The 18,267-nt window shown below is 38.2% G+C and overlaps 1 protein-coding gene across 2 annotated transcripts in view; it reads left to right on the top strand.

Moving 5' to 3' along the window:
- Positions 1 to 18,267, top strand: part of LOC126473273 (kelch-like protein 28) — a 153,927-nt gene that overhangs the window by 104,808 nt on the left and 30,852 nt on the right. For both annotated transcript variants that reach the window (XM_050100228.1, XM_050100227.1), the window contains 2 exons: positions 10,581 to 10,764; positions 13,207 to 13,385. In XM_050100228.1, the coding sequence (XP_049956185.1) occupies positions 10,581 to 10,764; positions 13,207 to 13,385 (363 nt within the window). The remainder of the gene's footprint in view (positions 1 to 10,580; positions 10,765 to 13,206; positions 13,386 to 18,267) is intronic.

The raw sequence follows: 18,267 nt of genomic DNA, 5'->3' as shown, positions 1-18,267 counted from the left end.
CATAGGAAGCAGCATGGGGGTACAGGTTAGTTGGCAGATCACATGGCTGCTTTCACAGGTAACCCTGCCTTAGATGGCGTAGGAGATGCCAATGACAGGACTGAAGCAGATGGTAGTGGGATGAGGTATGGAACGTAGCTTGCATCTAGGTCTGTTGCAGGAATAGGAGCCATGACCCAAGGGGTTGGTGGCAGGGGTGGAGTTGGAATGCCAAGGATATTGCATAGTTATGGTGGACAGCGGAATATCAGTATGGGAGGGGTGTGGAGAATGAGGACAGGATATTCATCATTTCAGGGCACAGTGACAGGTAGTCAAAATCCTGGCAGAGAATTTGATTCAGTTGTTTCAGACCTGGGTGGTACTGAGTCATAAGAGGAATGCTCCTTTGTGGATGGACAGTGGGAATGTGAGAGGTAATAAGTGTCTGAAGAGATGAGGTACAAGAGATCTATTTATGGACAAGTTTTGGAGGGTAATTTTGGTCTGTGAAGGCATCCATGAGACCCTTTGCATATTTGTAAGGGGACTGTTATAACTACAGATCCAATGACTACATGTAGTTAAGCTGTATGGCTTTACTTTACTGAGTATCCAAACTTTTTCCCCCCCTCTTCTTTTCAGTGTTTTAATGTCAGCTTCCAAGCTGTATGCATTCCATCTTCCAAGGCACCCTGGATCAATGGTCTTGTCCACATGCAGAAAATGGCTTTGTGACTGAGCAGATTGTAAGTGCAGTGCCTGGTGTCCCACTTTCTTCTCTCCGATATAATTATTCCTGTACCTTCGAACATATCACACTACCTCCATCCACCCTTATGTACTTTCATGTGTTTTTGTGTACCTTCCTGTGTCACATGAACTACACCTGTTGCCTTCATTATAGACTCTACTCACTCATTCACCTTTTCTACTATGCTCATTCCATTTTGTCCCTTTTGTGGTTTTCCCCATGTACTGATATGCATTTTATTATTCATATGCATCTTTGCTCCTTCTGTCTGTGCCATTACAGAAAATTTTCCCTATCCCAAGCCAGAACCCAGTCCCACATACTGTTCCTGCATTGTTGCCTAGTTCATGGAGTCCCCCAGAATGGCTTGACCATCAAATTACCCCCAGCTGCAGCCACTCCTTCCACAGTGACCTCTATCTGTCCAAATTCTACCAGACCACAAGCCTTTACAATCTTATCTCACAAAATCATATCAATTAGACAAAACCTTGCTTGCAGTACCTCCTCTCCATCCATGAAATTCTCTTGCTGTGCAATCCAAAACTTCTGCATTCTGTCTTTCAGGCACAAACTCTTACACTCCAGAAAATAGAGCAGCATGCTCAATGCCATCTTAAAAAGCTCTTCAACCTGTTCAGCTCATACTCCTGCCTTGGACTACCACTATCCACATCCTCTACAGGAGCCTTCATGAAACCTCCCATGCCTCCCCTCATAGCTGCCAAACCTTGCATTGCAGACCTGCTACATTTACCAAACCCTCAGAAACTAAAGAGACATACAATATAGTCATGAAAAGCCTTAGTCCCATAGAAGTATCAGGCTTTTTCCAAAGGCATTACCTTTTGCCCCTCTCCCAAATTCGTTCATTCTGGACTTGTTAAAGTTCTTCTCTCCTTCTCCTTCTCCCAATCCCTGTAGTAGAATACTTTTTGCCATCAACCTTACCCATCAGACTCAATCCAAAACCATCAATGAATCCTACTTGTCTCAGTTTACTCCTCCATCCACCCCCACTGCCCCCAAATCACCCCTGTTAACTTTACGTAATTTCCAAACTTTGAACTTTCCCTTATCATCATTCTCCAAATCCCTCAACATGGAAACCAACTGTACATCTGCAGAAAAAACCACAGTCCACCACCTAAAACCTGACCCTGACATTATAATCCTACCTGCTGACAAAGATTCTACTGATACGGTTATGAGCTGCAAGTATTACCTGGTAGAGAGACTCCGCTAGCTGTCAGATACATCTACATACAAACCCTACCACAGCAACATTATTCCAAATATTCAGGGGGATCTCCAGTCTGTCCTCAGTTCCTTAGGTTCATCCCAGAACCAAATCCTTGAGTCTATCTCTCTCCTCACCGCTGCAACTCCCCACACTCCTACCTTCTACATGGTTTCTAAAGCTCATAAACCCAAGCACCCAGGATGCCTCATTGTCACTGGTTACTTTGTTCCTTCAGAAAGAATCTGTACTCTCCTGGACTAACACCAACAGATTATTACATGCAACCTACTCTCCCATATAGAAGACAGCAACCGTATTCCCCACCAACTCTCCACAGCTCCTATTCCTTTACCACCCAGCACCCTGCTCATCCCTGTCAACTATAGGGTAACATCCCCTATGCCTATGGCCTTACCACTATTGAATACCACATTTCCCATTGCCCAACCAGCTCCAAACCTACTGCCTTCTTCCTGGTGACCACGACGAACCATAACTTCACCATCAATTACTTCTCCTTTGAAGGCATCACCTACAAAGAAATCTGTGGTACAGCAGTGTACACTTGCATCACACCATCCTATGCTACCCTATTCATGAGCCACCTAGAGGAGTTATTCCTAACCACCCAGACTCCCAGACTGTTATAATCTGGTTCCTATTCATTGATCACATCTTCGTATTCTGATCTGAGGGTGAGAAACTTTATCCACATACATCCAGAACCCTTTTTTAGGGTAGAGAGGACAGAAAGAAAGCAAATTTTAAGAGAGGTTAGAATTGAGACAAACCTTCAGTTTGAGAAAGAAATCAGAAAACATAATTCCAGCTTATTACGTCAGCATAAACAGCTATTGGTTAAGAATTTTCAACAGTCAGCAGATATTTTAACTCTACCCAATTTTAACTGTGTCAATGTGAAATGTCAGCTATCTTTATTGCATCAAAATATTCGAGGACTGAGAAATAAAATTAATGAATTAACTATCTGCATAGATGAATTAGAGTCTTCAAACCCAGCTGACATAATCTGCCTCTCTGAACATCATGTGACCACTGGTATAGAACTTTTAAGTGTTTCAGGGTTTAGGTTAGCATCTCACTTTTGTAGATCAGAAATGGAGAAAGGAGGAGCTGCCACATTCATCAGGAACTGTCATAAATTTAAGAACGTAGACATTCATAAATTTTGCCTAGAACAGCATATGGAAACATGTGCAACAGAATTAGAATTTCGCAAAAAATCCTTCATAATATTAAGTGTATATTGAGCACCTGCAAGTAACTTTAATCTGTTCGTAAACCACCTTGAAGCTGTACTGGCCCATTTAACAACCAAAAACAAAGAAATAGTGGTTGCTAGTGATTTCAATGGAGATTTCCTTAAAGACTATCCCAATAAGAACTGATTTGAGTTAGTAACACTATCATTCAACTTAATTCCCACTGTAAAGTTCCCCACTAGGGTAGCCACTTGCTCACAAACAGCCATTGATAGTATCTTTATAGAAAAGTCCAATGAACAAAATTATATTACAAAACCAATAGTCAATGGCCTCTCAGACCATGACATGCAGTTCCTTCTGTTAAATGTTAATACTGAACAGGATATAAAATCTGTTAAATCTGAGCTCAAGAGGGTAATCAATAAGCCAAAAATTGATTATTTTAGGACACTCCTCAGAGACATTCACTGGACTGATGTTTACAGTGCTCATGGCATGAATGAAAAATATAACATTTTTGCTAATAAAGTGCTTACCTTATTTGAACACTGCTTTCCCCCAAAACTTACCAAGGTTAGAGCAATGTCTACAAAGAAGCCATGGATTACTCGAGGAATAGGGGTATCTTGTAAAACAAAAAGAAAACTGTATCTGTCAATCCGAAACATTTCCAATGTTGATGCTGTAGCACATTACAAGAAATTCTGCAAAATATTAAAGACTGTAATACGGATGTCAAAGCAAATATATTACAAGGAAAAGATAGTCATATCAGATAACAAAATAAAGACAATATGGGATATAGTGAAGGAGGAGACCGGTAGAACCAGGCATGAAAAGGAACAAATAGCATTAAGAGTAAATGATACATTGGTGACAGATGTGTAGTGTTGCAGAACTTTTTAACAAACATTTTATAACTGTTACTGATAAGATGGGGTTATCAGGTTTGGTAGATGCTGCTATGGAATACCTCAGACCAGACATTTCAAGTAACTTCCATAATATGAATTTGACCCTCACTACCCCAACAGAAATAATGTCCATCATAAAATCTTTAAAATCAAAAACATCTAGTGGGTACGATGAAATATCAACAAAGTTAATTAAAGAATGTGATTCTGACCTAAGTAACATATTAAGCTATCTGTGTAACCAGTCGTTTATCAGTGGAATATTTCCTGAATGGCTGAAATATGCTGAAGTTAAGCCACTGTTTAAGAAGGGAGATAAAGAAATAGCATCAAATTTCCGTCCAATGTCACTGCTGCCAGCATTCTCAAAGATTTTCGAAAAAGTCGGCTTTGTAACCATCTTATCTCAAATAACATACTGTCAAAGTCACAATTTGGATTTCTAAAAGGTTCGGATATTGAGAAGGCTATCTACAACAGTGAAAATGTGCTTAATTCATTAGACAAAAATTGCAGGCAACTGGTATATTTTGTGATGTGTCAAATGCATTTGACTGTGTAAATCACAATATCGTTTTAAGTAAATTAGAATATTATAGTGTAACAGGAAATGCTGCAAAATGGTTCAAATCTTATATCTCTGGCAGGAAACAAAGGGTGTTATTAGGAAAGAGACATGTAACAAGCTATCAGGCATCATCCAACTGGGAACTAATTAAATGTGGGGTCCCACAAGGTTCCATTTTGGGGCCCTTACTTTTTCTTGTGTATATCAATGACCTTTCATCAGTAACATTACCAGATGCCAAGTTCGTTTTGTTTGCCGATGATACAAACATTGCAATAAATAGCAAATCAATTGTAGTCTTAGAAAGATCAGCTAATAAAATATTTGTGGACATTAATCACTGGTTCCCAGCCAATTCTTTGTCACTAAACTTTGAAAAAACACACTACATGCAGTTCAGAACTTGTAAGGGGTGTCCCACGAGTATATGTCTAACATACAATGACAAGAAGATAGAAAAAATGGACAGTGTTAAATTCTTGGGATTACAGCTTGATAATAAATTCAACTGGGAGGAGCACACCACAGAACTGCTGAAGCGTCTTAACAAATCTCTGTTTGCAATGCGAATTTTGTCAGACATAGGGGATATAAAAGTGAAAAAGCTGGCATACTATGCTTACTTTCAATCCATAATGTCATATCGGATTATTTTTTGGGGTAATTCATCAAGCCAAGCTAAAGTTTTCCGGGCACAAAAACGTGCAGTAAGAGTTATATGTGGTGTGAACTCAAGAACATCCTGCAGAAGCCTGTTTAGGGAACTAGGGATACTAACTGCTGCTTCCCAATATATTTATTCCTTAATGAAATTTGTCATTAAAATATATCACTTTTTCAAACCAACAGCTCAATTCATGGAATCAATACTAGAAATAAGAATAAGCTTCACAAGGATTTAAAGTCACTTAGTCTTGTACAAAAAGGTGTGCATTATTCAGGAACACACATTTTCAATAACTTGCCAGCAGCCATAAAAAGCTTAACAACCAATGAAATTCAGTTTAAGAGAAGCCTAAAGGATTTATTGGTGGCCAACTCCTTCTACTCCATTGATGAATTTCTCAGTAAAACCAACTGATTTGTGTATATATATATATATATGTACAATATAACTTCTGCACAATTTCAGTGCAGTAATGTGTTCATTGTAAATGTGTTCATTGTAAATGTGTGTGTGTGTGTGTGTGTGTGTGTGTGTGTGTGTAAGTACAATCTAACTTCTGCACCATTTCATTGCAGTAATGTGTTCATTGTAAATAAGTATTATAGTAGTTGTATTACATGTTTATTACCTTATAAATAAATAAAAAACTTTTTTATTTTAAATTCAGTGCATTAGTATTTGTAAAATGACTCTTTCGTACAGTGTTCATTAAAAAATGGCAGTCATTCCACTTGGGACCTGTGGAATGGTACATTAGCTTATTTGTTTTAGTTGTAAATTTTTTTATGTATTGTTATTTTTCTGACATGTTCCACATCCTGGAAGACCTCCTCACTACGGATCAATTGGAATGAAAGTAAATCTAATCTAATCTAATCTAATCAACACTTCCTCCTCCATTCATTTCACCTGATCTTCATCAACTCCACAAGCCACTTTCCTTGATGTTGATCTCCACCTCAGGGATGGCTATGTCAGTACCTGTGTCCGCACCAAACCTATTAACCACCATCAATATCTTCAACTCAACTGCTGCCACCTATTCCATTCAAATAAGTACCTTCCATACAGTATAGCTACCCAGGATCATCACGCCTGTACTGATTAGTCCCTCTCCAAATATGCCAAGGATCTCATGAATGCCTTTTACAGACCAAAATTAACCTCCCAACCTTGTCCAGAAAACAGATCTCCTGTGCCTTGTCTCTCCAGTGACCTACCTCCTCCCATATACCCACTGTCCTGCCACAAAGCAGCACTCCTCTCATGAGACAGTACCACCCAGGACTGGAGCAGCTGCCACATGTTGCTGAGGTTGTTTCGAGTATGCTGCAGAAGTTTTGTTGGAAAGCCCTTACATATCCTCCATACAGTACCAATTTCTCCCTATGTGATTTCCATATTTTTGGAGCCCTGAATAAAGATGTAAGTGGCCGTTGATTTGCTTCGGATGAAGAGGCACATGCCTGGGTACAGTAATGGCTCTGTAGGCAACTGTAAATGTTTTAATGTGAAGGCGTTGACCATCTTGTCTCACAGTGGGATAAATATATTTACAGTTATAGTGATTACTTCTGAAATAATAAACAATTTACTTATTTTTTCCTTCAGCCTTGTTTCCATTTGAGTGCCCCTTATATTCTACTGATCCCTAAACATGCGCAATATTTTTGTCGGCCACTACTCCACCACTCTTCCAAATGCTTGCCTCGTGGCTCATATATTCCTGTCACAGGTCTCTCCTGCCACATCAAAGCCAGGGCCACCTGTGAAAGCAGCCATGTGATCCACCAACTAAGCTGCAAGCCCTGTGCTGCTTTTTAAGTGGGCATGACAACTAACAAGCTATCTATCGCCATGAATGGCCACTACCAAACTGTGGCCAAAAGATATCTGAACTACCCAGTTGCTGAACATGCCACCCAACATGATGTGCTTCACAGCCTGTACCATATGGATTTTCCTATCTACACCAGCTTTTATGAATTGCGCAGGCTGGAACTCCCTGTACATTATATCCTTTATTCCCGTAACCCCTAGTCCTAAACCCTGTCTTCCACCTACGTATTCCCTTCTCTGTTCCCACTCCAGTACTACACAAGCCTTACATCTCACCAATGCACCTCCAAGTCCTTTTCCCTTCTCTACTTCTTTCCTCTCCCATTCCCCCTCCTCCTTCCCCCATTTTATTATCACCTCCTGGGGTACTACTCATCAATAGAAAAAATATATTGAACTGGATAGATTAAAAAAATCTACTCACCAGGAAAAAACACATATAAAGATATTGAAATTTGCAAGCTTTTGGCTTTAGTAGCTCCTTCTTCTGGCAGAAGGGTTGAAGGGGAAAGAAGAAAAAGGACTGGTGAGGTTTAGGTTTGGAAAGCTCATCCAAAACCCTGGATCAGGGGACCATACCTCATGGGATTGGGATGAAAGGCTAATTGATTAACACTGCATCAGATGAAATTTGAAAACCTGCGACCTTCAAAGGTCATCATATTCAATCCTGGTACTGCTGATCCCTCCAAAAAACAACTAAGGAGTACACCTCTTGTCACTCAGTATTTTATCCTGGTCTTGAGTGTATTAATTAGTTACTTCAACAAGGCTGTGACTTCCTAAAATCATGCCTTCCAATGATGTCCATTCTAATTGACATTTTGCTCATCACACCTAGAACAGCTTTTTGTCACTCTACCAACCTCCACAATATCCTTGTCAGACCCTATGGTCCTTTTGCACCCATTTCCCCTACCGTATGGCTCTTGCTCCTGTGACTGTCCCCACTGTCAGAATTGCCCTACTCATCCTTCTACCACCACTTATACCAGCCCTGTAACTGGAAAAGCATATAGTGTCACCACCAATGAAACAACATGTGTTGTGCACCAGCTGTTATGTAAAAACTGTTTGGCCTTTTACATTGGCGTGACTACCACAAAGTCATAAGTTAGATGACTGGGAATAGGTACAGGGTGTATACTGACAACATACAATATCCTGTTGCAGAGTATGCTCTACAACATGACGGTCATGACCTCAGTGTCTGTTTCCCCACATGTGCTATCTGGATTTTTCCCCCAGACACCAATTTCTCAGAACTCCACAGGTGGACATTTTGTTACAACATATCCTTGGTTCTTGACACCCATCAGGCCTTAATTTACATTAATTTCTTCTCAGTAACTATTTCTTTCTTCACTTCCTTGCAGTTTTTTGTGTCTTTTATTTTGTGACCTGTCTATTTTTCTGTGCCCCCATCTCTACCACCTACAATGCACTTAGCTTTCTACTCTTAGTAACTTGTGCACAATGTTTTTGTCAGTAGTCTCTGTCATGTGTGTTACTCTGTCTTTCATGTTTAAGCTCTCAAGTTTTCAAATCTTATTCAGTGCAGTGCCCAACAATCAGTCGTTCCTCCTCATCCCAATTTATAAGCATCACCTGACCCAAAATTCTGGGTGAATTTTCTGAACTCTTCCCATTTCGTAAACATCACCCGTCCTTTTTCTTCACCCCTTCTCCTTCCCCTTCAACCCTTCTGCCAAAAAAAAGCAGCCACTGTGTCTGGAAGCTAGCACATTTCAGTGCCTTTATATGTGTTTTCTCCTTCCACTGCTTGGTGAGTAGATTTTTTTATCCATCCAGTTACATTATATTTTCAAAAATTGATTATTTTTGTTGAAAAAAATATTAAACAGCAGATAACTATTTAGAAAATAATTATTTATAGCCGAGGTTCTGGGCAAAATCTTTCCTCGGAGAACTAAGTAACACAAACAAGTGTGTGTTTTCCGCCCCCCCCCCCCCCCTCTCTCTCTCTCTCTCTCTCTCTCTCTCTCTCTCTCTCTCTCTCTCTCTCTCTCTCTCACACACACACACACACACACACACACACACACACACACACACACAGAGAGAGAGCGAGAGAGAGAGAGAGAGAGAGAGAGAGAAACTCGGAACCTAGTTGTGGAACAGGGCCTAAAGATGTGTGTGGCAAGAAAATGGAAGTACTGCAAGGAAGGGGGCTAGACACATTGATTGGAGGTGGTTGGCACCTACACAAGGAGATAGGGTAGGGACTCATTCTTACAAGAGTAATAAACTAATTACAAGAATAATAAACTAATTCAATGGGGATATGAAAGATATGGATTGAGAAAAAGAGTGCAGAAAAGGAAGACATGGATCAGCTAGAGTGATGTGGAAGAGTGCCACATAGATTGAGAGTCTGGTATGGGAGTAACAGAGCAGAATGTGTGGAAGCAAGAACAATGGGTGAGAAGTCAGATGGTAGTGATAAGGGCAATAAGTCGAAGGAGGCTGTGGAAATGCAGGATATGTGTAGGGAGAGTTCTTTCCTGTGAAATTAAGAAAAGCTGGTGTTAGAGAAAGCAAAGACCCAGATTACATAGGCTGTGAAGTAGTCATTAAAGTCAATTACATTACACTGAGAAGCATGTTTATAGATGACACAGCTTCTTTTATGGGTGGCCTGCCTCTGTTCAGATAAGAAATGCCAGTGACAGGACAGGAAGAGGAGTTGTATGAGAGACTTGTCTTGAATTTGAATCTTTTATTGTGCACATGAAGAAGTGAGTTATAGTGTGACTATAACCTTTGAACTTCTTGCTGACATACTTTGATGATTTAAAGAACACAAGTATAATCATCAGCTCTTTAGCCATCATCCTTAATGATTGTCCTCTCCTTTGTCTAGTATCACAGTTGTTTGCATACACAAACCCCTCTTTGCAGTGGCTTTGAAAGTTGCTTCAGTAGTTTTTATCTGGTTCCAAGCTACATTATACAATGAATTATGTCATTTGTGAATAAAAGAAGGGAAGGTTCAAAAATGAAAATATGACAAAGTAAAACAGAAAAACACACAACAGCAACTGACTGAAATATAGATACCTATGCCAAATCCAGTAATTTTTGATACTGTGGGTCTTTCATCAAGTGAAATAAACTGAACTTTTATGGAGAAAACTAGTTTTTATGACCATTAGCATAGTCAGTGGGTTTGAGGAATCACAGAAAGACAGGCTCAGACAGAATTCAATTTTTATTTGTTTAATCTTTATTAGCTTATAGTTAATTACTGGTAGTTTATTATAAAACTCTAGGAGCAGAGCGTACTGAAATGTAGCATTTTCATCCTATTATTTCAGGAACTGTGTTCATAATGGTAGGTCTGCAGAGAATACTGTAATTATATTGCAGGTGATGTTAGTCATAGGTGGAAAAATGGATGATACAACCACTCATGCAAGTATAGAATGTTTTACTCCTGGATTCAGTCAATGGAGTTATCATCTTCCTGGTCACAAAATATGCATAAAGAGTATGCACCATGCACGATCTTCATTTGCTACAGCTGCCAAAGAGTATGATGTGTATGTCATTGGTATGTATAGCCTTTACCTTCTGATGAATTCTCATTTTATTTTCATTCTCCTATAATTTACAGTACACTGGTAGAAATTTCAAAATCAATAGCAGCTTTTGGGTAACACTTTCCTCTCAACATATCACTAGTCTATATGTCAATAACACAATGTTCAGTTACTTTGTGCCAGAATGTTAAAGCTTTATTTTCTGCACAGCAATTTTTGTTTCATCACTTACCTGCAGTGTTTGCATAAACAACTTACATGTCACTGACTAGAATGTCATGTGTGATGATTCAACTTTCGACTAGCAAGTAAATTTTGTAATATTCAGAAAATAACAGAATTGTGAAATGTTTATTGAAATTCGTCTAACTGATAACTTAGTGATAGTCATGCGAATGTAAAAGGCCAAACTGTTTTTACATAACAGCTGGTGCACAACACATGTTGTTTCACTGGTGGCTCTCCCTTTGACAGTGTATGCTTTTTTGAATTTGGAAACATTAACTCAACCACTACAATCAAGAATGGACAGAAAAAAAGATTCACTTTCCAAGTGGCAGCAGGAAAAAGTATAAAAATTATTACTTTCAGAACCGGATGTTCCTTCACAAGACAAAAGGGATGCAAGAAAACTGAAAAGGGATTCATTAGAAAAGTTCCCCAGGACCATAGGCGAAGGGAGGTGCAGCAGGAAATAACAAGTGGGAGTAACTAGCAAAGCAAGAAATTTTAAGTGAGAAATTGGAGTGGCAAAGAGGGCCATTGATAAGACAGACATAAGGAAAGGAAAACTGAAAATAAAAGTATGGTTCTTTTATTTTGCATGACACAATAACATGAGCTTTTCACAGTGCCATAACTGATTTTGATTGGTCAGATTATCTCTCTGGAACCTAGACAAGGAGATAATGCCCACATATTGATGATTTCTGTGTTCTGTATTGAGCAGATGTAAATCACACTTCATCCAAAACTTTATTACTGGCAACAAATGTTACAAAGGAATAAATACACAGAGAAATGAGTGGAATAATCCCAGTATCATTGAAGAGGCCTCTGTAGGATGTACAAATTTCCACTTTAGACAATATTCTTATCAATTACTGTTTTTGAATGAATACTTTATTTACATTGCCTGTATTATTCCTGAATATAATGTGATCTGTCTTTAAGGAAATGGAAGTACGAAAAATTCAGCTGGCATCCTTAACTTTCTAATCAACATGAGAGAAGATACTTCAGAATGCAAAATATGCTGCAGTGAACTTCTTCATTTGTTTGTCTTTGTAATGACTTCAGCTTAATTTATCTAGCTGGAGCCTAACATGTTTTATGCATAGTGCTTTATTTAATGTGAGATCATTAGTGTCTATTATTACTACCAGCTGCTCCATAGTACTTGTTTGAAATAATATGAATCTTTGTGAGATTAAAACTGAATATTTTGCTGTGAACTGTGAGGACAAAGGTTACGAGGGAAGTTTCTCAATATGGAACTCTAGGTGGACAAGTCACATCCTTATTCAGAGCACCTTTAGACCTATTGTACAGATGCTGTAGCCTAGATGTCAATTTTGTTTGAGGCCTTTCAGTATAAGCAGACTGTATACATGTAGGGTATCACTCTTATATAATAACCTTCACAAAAAAATTACATAAGGAAGACAAAGGTTTCAAAACATCGAGTAGATAATGCAAGGTCTAAATAAGCATCATACCATGAATTGAAGATGCATACAGAAGATATGGATAAATCGAGGATGAAACAGCTGTTTATCATCTGTGAAATGAGAAATTAAAAAGATAGCAATATCAGCTGTGAATGGTCTTCTGTTGATTAAGACTAAAATTTAACACACAGCAAGAGGGATAAATATTTTTGCTTGATACTTATGCTTGCAGCAGTTATTTTAATTTTTCAGTCTCGTGTTTTGAGTGCTCTCATATTATCATCATCTTTGATATGATTTATGTAGCTACTGTTCTGTGTTACATTTTGTGTTTATCCGCCGGCCGAAGTGGCCGTGCGGTTAAAGGCGCTGCAGTCTGGAACCGCAAGACCGCTACGGTCGCAGGTTCGAATCCTGCCTCGGGCATGGATGTTTGTGATGTCCTTAGGTTAGTTAGGTTTAACTAGTTCTAAGTTCTAGGGGACTAATGACCTCGGCAGTTGAGTCCCATAGTGCTCAGAGCCATTTGACCCATTTTTGTGTTTATCCTTGTATTTCTACTTTGATTACTTACGTGTAACCTGAAATTAGAAGTTGTCAGCCACATTATGTGTAAGTGCCAATGCTAAGATTCTCAGAACGTTTTCCACAATTTTGAATCCATGCACAAGACATTGACATATGCTCATTGCCTATGAATGCAATGTGAGAAACAAGCATTATTGTTTTAAATTTTATTTTCTTGTGCTTCTTTGATATGACACAATTTTTTTGTGTTTTCAGGAGGCAAAGGTGAGTCTGGTCTACTGGACACATTTGAACATTATCATGTGAAATGCAACACATGGAATTTGTTACAAAATATTCCTAAAGCAGTAGAGGGTGCAGCTGCTGTTATAGCAAATGGAAAACTTATTGTAACAGGAGGTCGATCAACGACTTGTTATGAATCTTCTACATGGGTTAGTTGAAACAGCCAGCTAACTTCAACATTTTAGATATTTATTTATTTATTTATTTATTTATTGCCTGTCTGTGACTCAACATCTTCTCTATATGGTGAGTAGCAATCTATCCTTTACATAATACTAAACAATAGAAACTCCAGGTAGGAATATCAACAATGTAAGGAAAGACATATTGCTGCTTACTGTAAAGAAGGCACATTGAGTTTGCAGACAGGCACAATTAAAAGACACTTCTATCAAGTTTCCAGCCACAGCCTTCATCAACAACACAGAAATACACACTATTCATACACAGAAGCACGCACACCTCATGCCCACATGACCGCCAACACCGGCAGCTTGGGCCGGAATCCCACATTCCGGCCCGTACTGCCAGTGGTGGCAGTCATGTGTACGTGATTTATGCTTGCTTGTATGTATGAATGAATGGTGTATGTTTCTCTTTTGTTGTTGAAGGTTTTGACCAGAAGTTTTATGTAAGTGTCTTTTAATTGCGCCTGTCTGCAACTTAACATGTTTTCTTTATGGTAAGTAACACTCTGTCTTTTCCTTTTAATAATATTGTTGTTATTCCATCCTGTACTTTGAATTTTTAGATATTTATAAAATAGGTGAAACTCAAGAAAGAAATATAAATGTTGATACTTAAGATGTTGCCTTACTTAAAGTAGACAAAGATGATGTACATACTAGCTTTGTTTAAATATACTGTACACCGGTCTTTTTTTTTACATTAAATAACAGAATAGTAATACACAATACTGTAGAAAAGTGCACACATTATTCCTTCTTTCAGACTCAGTAACATGATTAAAAATCAGTTAATTGAATAAAGCTTCAACTGTAAGTCAAAAATAATATTTCCTTCTCTCAGCTTTTAACAGCCCCAAACTAAATGTTCTACTGTCGCGAGCCAATTATTTGTATAATTCATGTGCAAACCAAAAAAATCACAGTTTTGTGAACAAGCTGGAGTTCATAAACGATAGTGCAGGTAAGATATTCTGGAACATAAATGTTAGATGTGATGGAACATACAGAGTTGGTGGTGATGAAATATCCTTTTTAGAAGACAGTCTGGATCACTTCTTATTGTATACATACAAAAGGTTACAACCTAATAAATTCATTGTCAGACCTCTTTTGCTGTCTTTATTCTAGTCAATGTATCATCTGCATCAAGTTTTATCATACATAAAGTAGTCCTACTACTCATTTCTCAAATGATACTGGACCAGTTATGGACATGACTAGTACTTCTGGTGTGGTACAACATGACACATGGACCATATCAGCTGGAATAACAACCACAAAATTTGCCTGATAATTGCATGTTTTGAATCTTACACATGTACAAAAGAAATTTCAATTTTTAAGGTTGTCTAATAAAGTACCTCATTCCTGAATGTATGTATTGATTTTAAGGAAGGTATAATTCTCTTTTTCTTCTTCTTCTTCTTCTTCTTCTTCTTTTGTTTTTTCTGCCTATGCCTCACACTGGCACAGAGTCAGCATGGTTATTAATTGGTTTGACATGGTTAGTTTAAGGCCATGGGTCACTTTTCTTTCGGTGGAACACTTTGAGAATTCTGGTATTCTGATGGAACACCTGGTTTATTTTCAAGGATAATAAAATTTTTAAAAATATTTTAATTAATGAGAAACCACTTTTGTTCAGTGGTTATTTCAATTTTAAATCATAACTGATAACACAGAAATCATAATAAAATTTTCTAAAAATAAGAGAAAATGTTGTAAAAAAGCCATGTTGTTAATGTCTTTGGGGAGCACTTATTCACTCCCACAGAACGCAGTTCAGGGATTCCTGGTTTAAGAGGAGGCTGAATGTTCTTTCTGTCACCACTCCATTACCTCCTGAGACAGAATACGTGTACCCCAACTGTTTGTGTGTAGTGTTATTCATGTAAAGTGAGTGAAGTTTTCAAAATGTTTGTGAATTATGTAATTAAGAACAGAGACTTGGATGCCTGCCCAATATTCACCTTGTGAGATGTAGGAACCCACTCAAAAACAACATCCAGGCTGACAGGAACATTGACCCTTGTCGTTAATGTGCTGGGTGGAATTGATCCTGGACTGGCACAGCTCCCCATCCTGGCAGTGGCACTTTTAACATGCACTGCTCTCCCGGCAGGTTAAGAAAGATATAATTCACTATTTCCCTGGAAATTGCCACACTATGAGTGAATCTTCAGGTAAACAATGTGAAACTCATACCACATATTACTGATAGTCATAAAAACGAGTAATTACTGTTACAAACAAGAAATACACATTACTTGCACAGAATCAATATCCCATTAAATTGCTTCAAATAGAACATTTTTATTCTTGTATCAAATGATGTATTGGGTTATAATAAAATGCTGAAGTAGGAAACAACTCAAAAACCATATCCAGGCTGGCAGGTTTGCGCTGTCCACATGATTTGCACAGCTTGTATTTTTTGACAGAATACGTATTTTCCTCAGTACTCTCTGGAGCACAGGAAATTGCTACATACAGCCATCTGGTAACAGAACTAAAGCCATCGGCACATGGACCACGCATTCTAATGTTGAGTGTCTAGAGTTTCTGACATCATAGCATGGAAAAAGCATGTTGGGGAGTCGTTCCGAACTTGCAGAGCAACATCTAGCAAGACAGATATTCTAAACATGGGTTTGAACAATGACCAATGAGATGGAAAAATGCCACTTACATCACATGCGTGCCATCTCTCTTCAGTACAGAGTCGTGAGATGCCATATTGGCTTTCATTTGCAGCCCATATGTATATATGCCCTTTCTAAGCATCAGAAGTTTGAAGAACTCTCAAAAACCCATCACCAATTGTATGATTTGTTGTAATAAAATGATAGGAAATGTCATATTGGTGATTAAGAATTATTGTAACTTGTGTGTTATAAAACTACACTATTTTAACCCAATGGCACACTGAGGAACCTTAAGAAAGGCAATGTTGTTGATACAATTTGTTATAATTAAATGACAGTTAGTAACATATCTAAGATTAAGGCTTTCAGTACATGATAAGATGCAAAGTTCGGTCAGTCATCGCTTGTTGGTGATTTACTTTAATGAGTAGTGTTGCAGAATGGTAAGTTAATGGTTGATAGGTTGGTGGTTTGTGCATCACTAGATCAAAAAATTATTATTATTAGCCTTCATGTTTTCTAATAGGTTCTGATACTTTCTTATTAGTTTCATTAAAATGTATTATATGATAGTTTATGTTATGTAAATATAAGTGTGCTCTTTCTGAGGAGTGAGTTTGTTCATTTGGCTTAATCTGCAAGACAGCTTGTACTACTTGCAACAAGATATTTTGCATTTTCTTGTTATAAGTGTTGTATTTCACGTGTTGTAAAGATTCTGCTGCTGAACAGAAATATTGATCGAGTAATAATTTGTATGGCACTATTTGAAATTTTATAAGCTGATGTCGTTATTGATTGGACACAGTACTTTTCCTTTTGCTTTGTAAAATGTCCATGGATATTGAAGTTTTTGTTTATGTATACTACAGACAAAACAATGTGACTAGGATATGGACAATGGAGCAAATGTACATTTTAATACAATTAATACTCATTTCCTAAACAGTGCAATTTGTGAGCCAGATACAGCCAACTCTGCTGGAAGGCAGTGCCATCACATATACTACATTGAGGCACACGTGCCGAATGCACAAGTTGCTTCATTTCTGAGCCTGTTGAACTCAGCATGCTCAACGCTGATGTTCAACAGCATGGTCCGTGTGCCGACAGCTTACAAGTAATCCAGCATTGTCAGTGCAGCTCAGTGGAGTGCACTGTGCCTCAAACCATTACCAGGACATTTCTGCCTGTATAAAATGTCTGTCCAGTCTGTCAATGGCCTTGAGAGGCTGATTCAAGCTTAGACTGTGCACGTACTTTTGCTCTATGGCAGTGAGTGCTGTCTGCATGTGGAAGTTCACCACCAAATGAACATACACCACAGCAGCATCATTCAAACAAACAGCTGCTGTCGTGAGACACATAATATTGAAGATCTGCTTCATTGTGGTCATCAGTTGTCAACAACACGAGCTGATAACCACTACCTACAAATTATGGCCTTGTGATACACTGTGGAGTATGCAAAAGGACTGTACAAGGCCTTTTTGGAAACAGTGTGGTAGACTTTGTCAACCAAGATAGTCACAACCATATCAACACATGATCAGTTTGGCCTCTAGATATTGTGGCTTTTTTACTTGTTACCAGTTCATTTATAAAATACAAGATTATAACTCTAATATAATTGGATAGAAAAAAAATTTACCCACCAAGTGGTGGTAGGAGAAAAAAAAAACATATAAAAGTTATGGAAATAAGCAAGCTTTCAAAGCCACTGTCTCCTTCTTCTGGTAGAACAAATGAAGGAAAAGGACTGGGCAGATTTAGGAAATGGAGAGAGTTACAGAAAAGTCTCCCTGAACCCTATGTAATTCTCCCATGACCCTGGATTCTGGATGACTTTTCTGTAGCTCTCCCAAATTCCTAAATCTTGCCAGTCCTGTTCCTTCATCCCTCTTTCTTTCTGTTCAGCCCTTCTGCCAGAAGAAGGAACCACTGACTATGAAAGCTTGCATATTTCCATAACTTTTATATGTTTTTTCTCCAGTCACTGCTTGGTGAGGAGAATATTTTTTTATGTTGCAAATGGGATGAGTGACTTTTCACTGCAGACTAACATTTTCCAAGGTTTATGTTGTGTGAGATATTTTTACAACAAATTAAAAAACACAGTAATTTAACATTTAACAGTATTTTAATAAATATTTAGTAATTTTTCCAAATATAAAACATACAGAGAAAATGCCTATTGG

Source organism: Schistocerca serialis, chromosome 4 (genome assembly GCF_023864345.2).
Source record: "Schistocerca serialis cubense isolate TAMUIC-IGC-003099 chromosome 4, iqSchSeri2.2, whole genome shotgun sequence".
In the NCBI taxonomy this organism is placed as follows: domain Eukaryota; kingdom Metazoa; phylum Arthropoda; class Insecta; order Orthoptera; family Acrididae; genus Schistocerca; species Schistocerca serialis.
The sequence above is the reverse complement of the archived record's forward strand: the minus strand, read 5'-3'. Positions and strand labels throughout refer to the sequence as shown.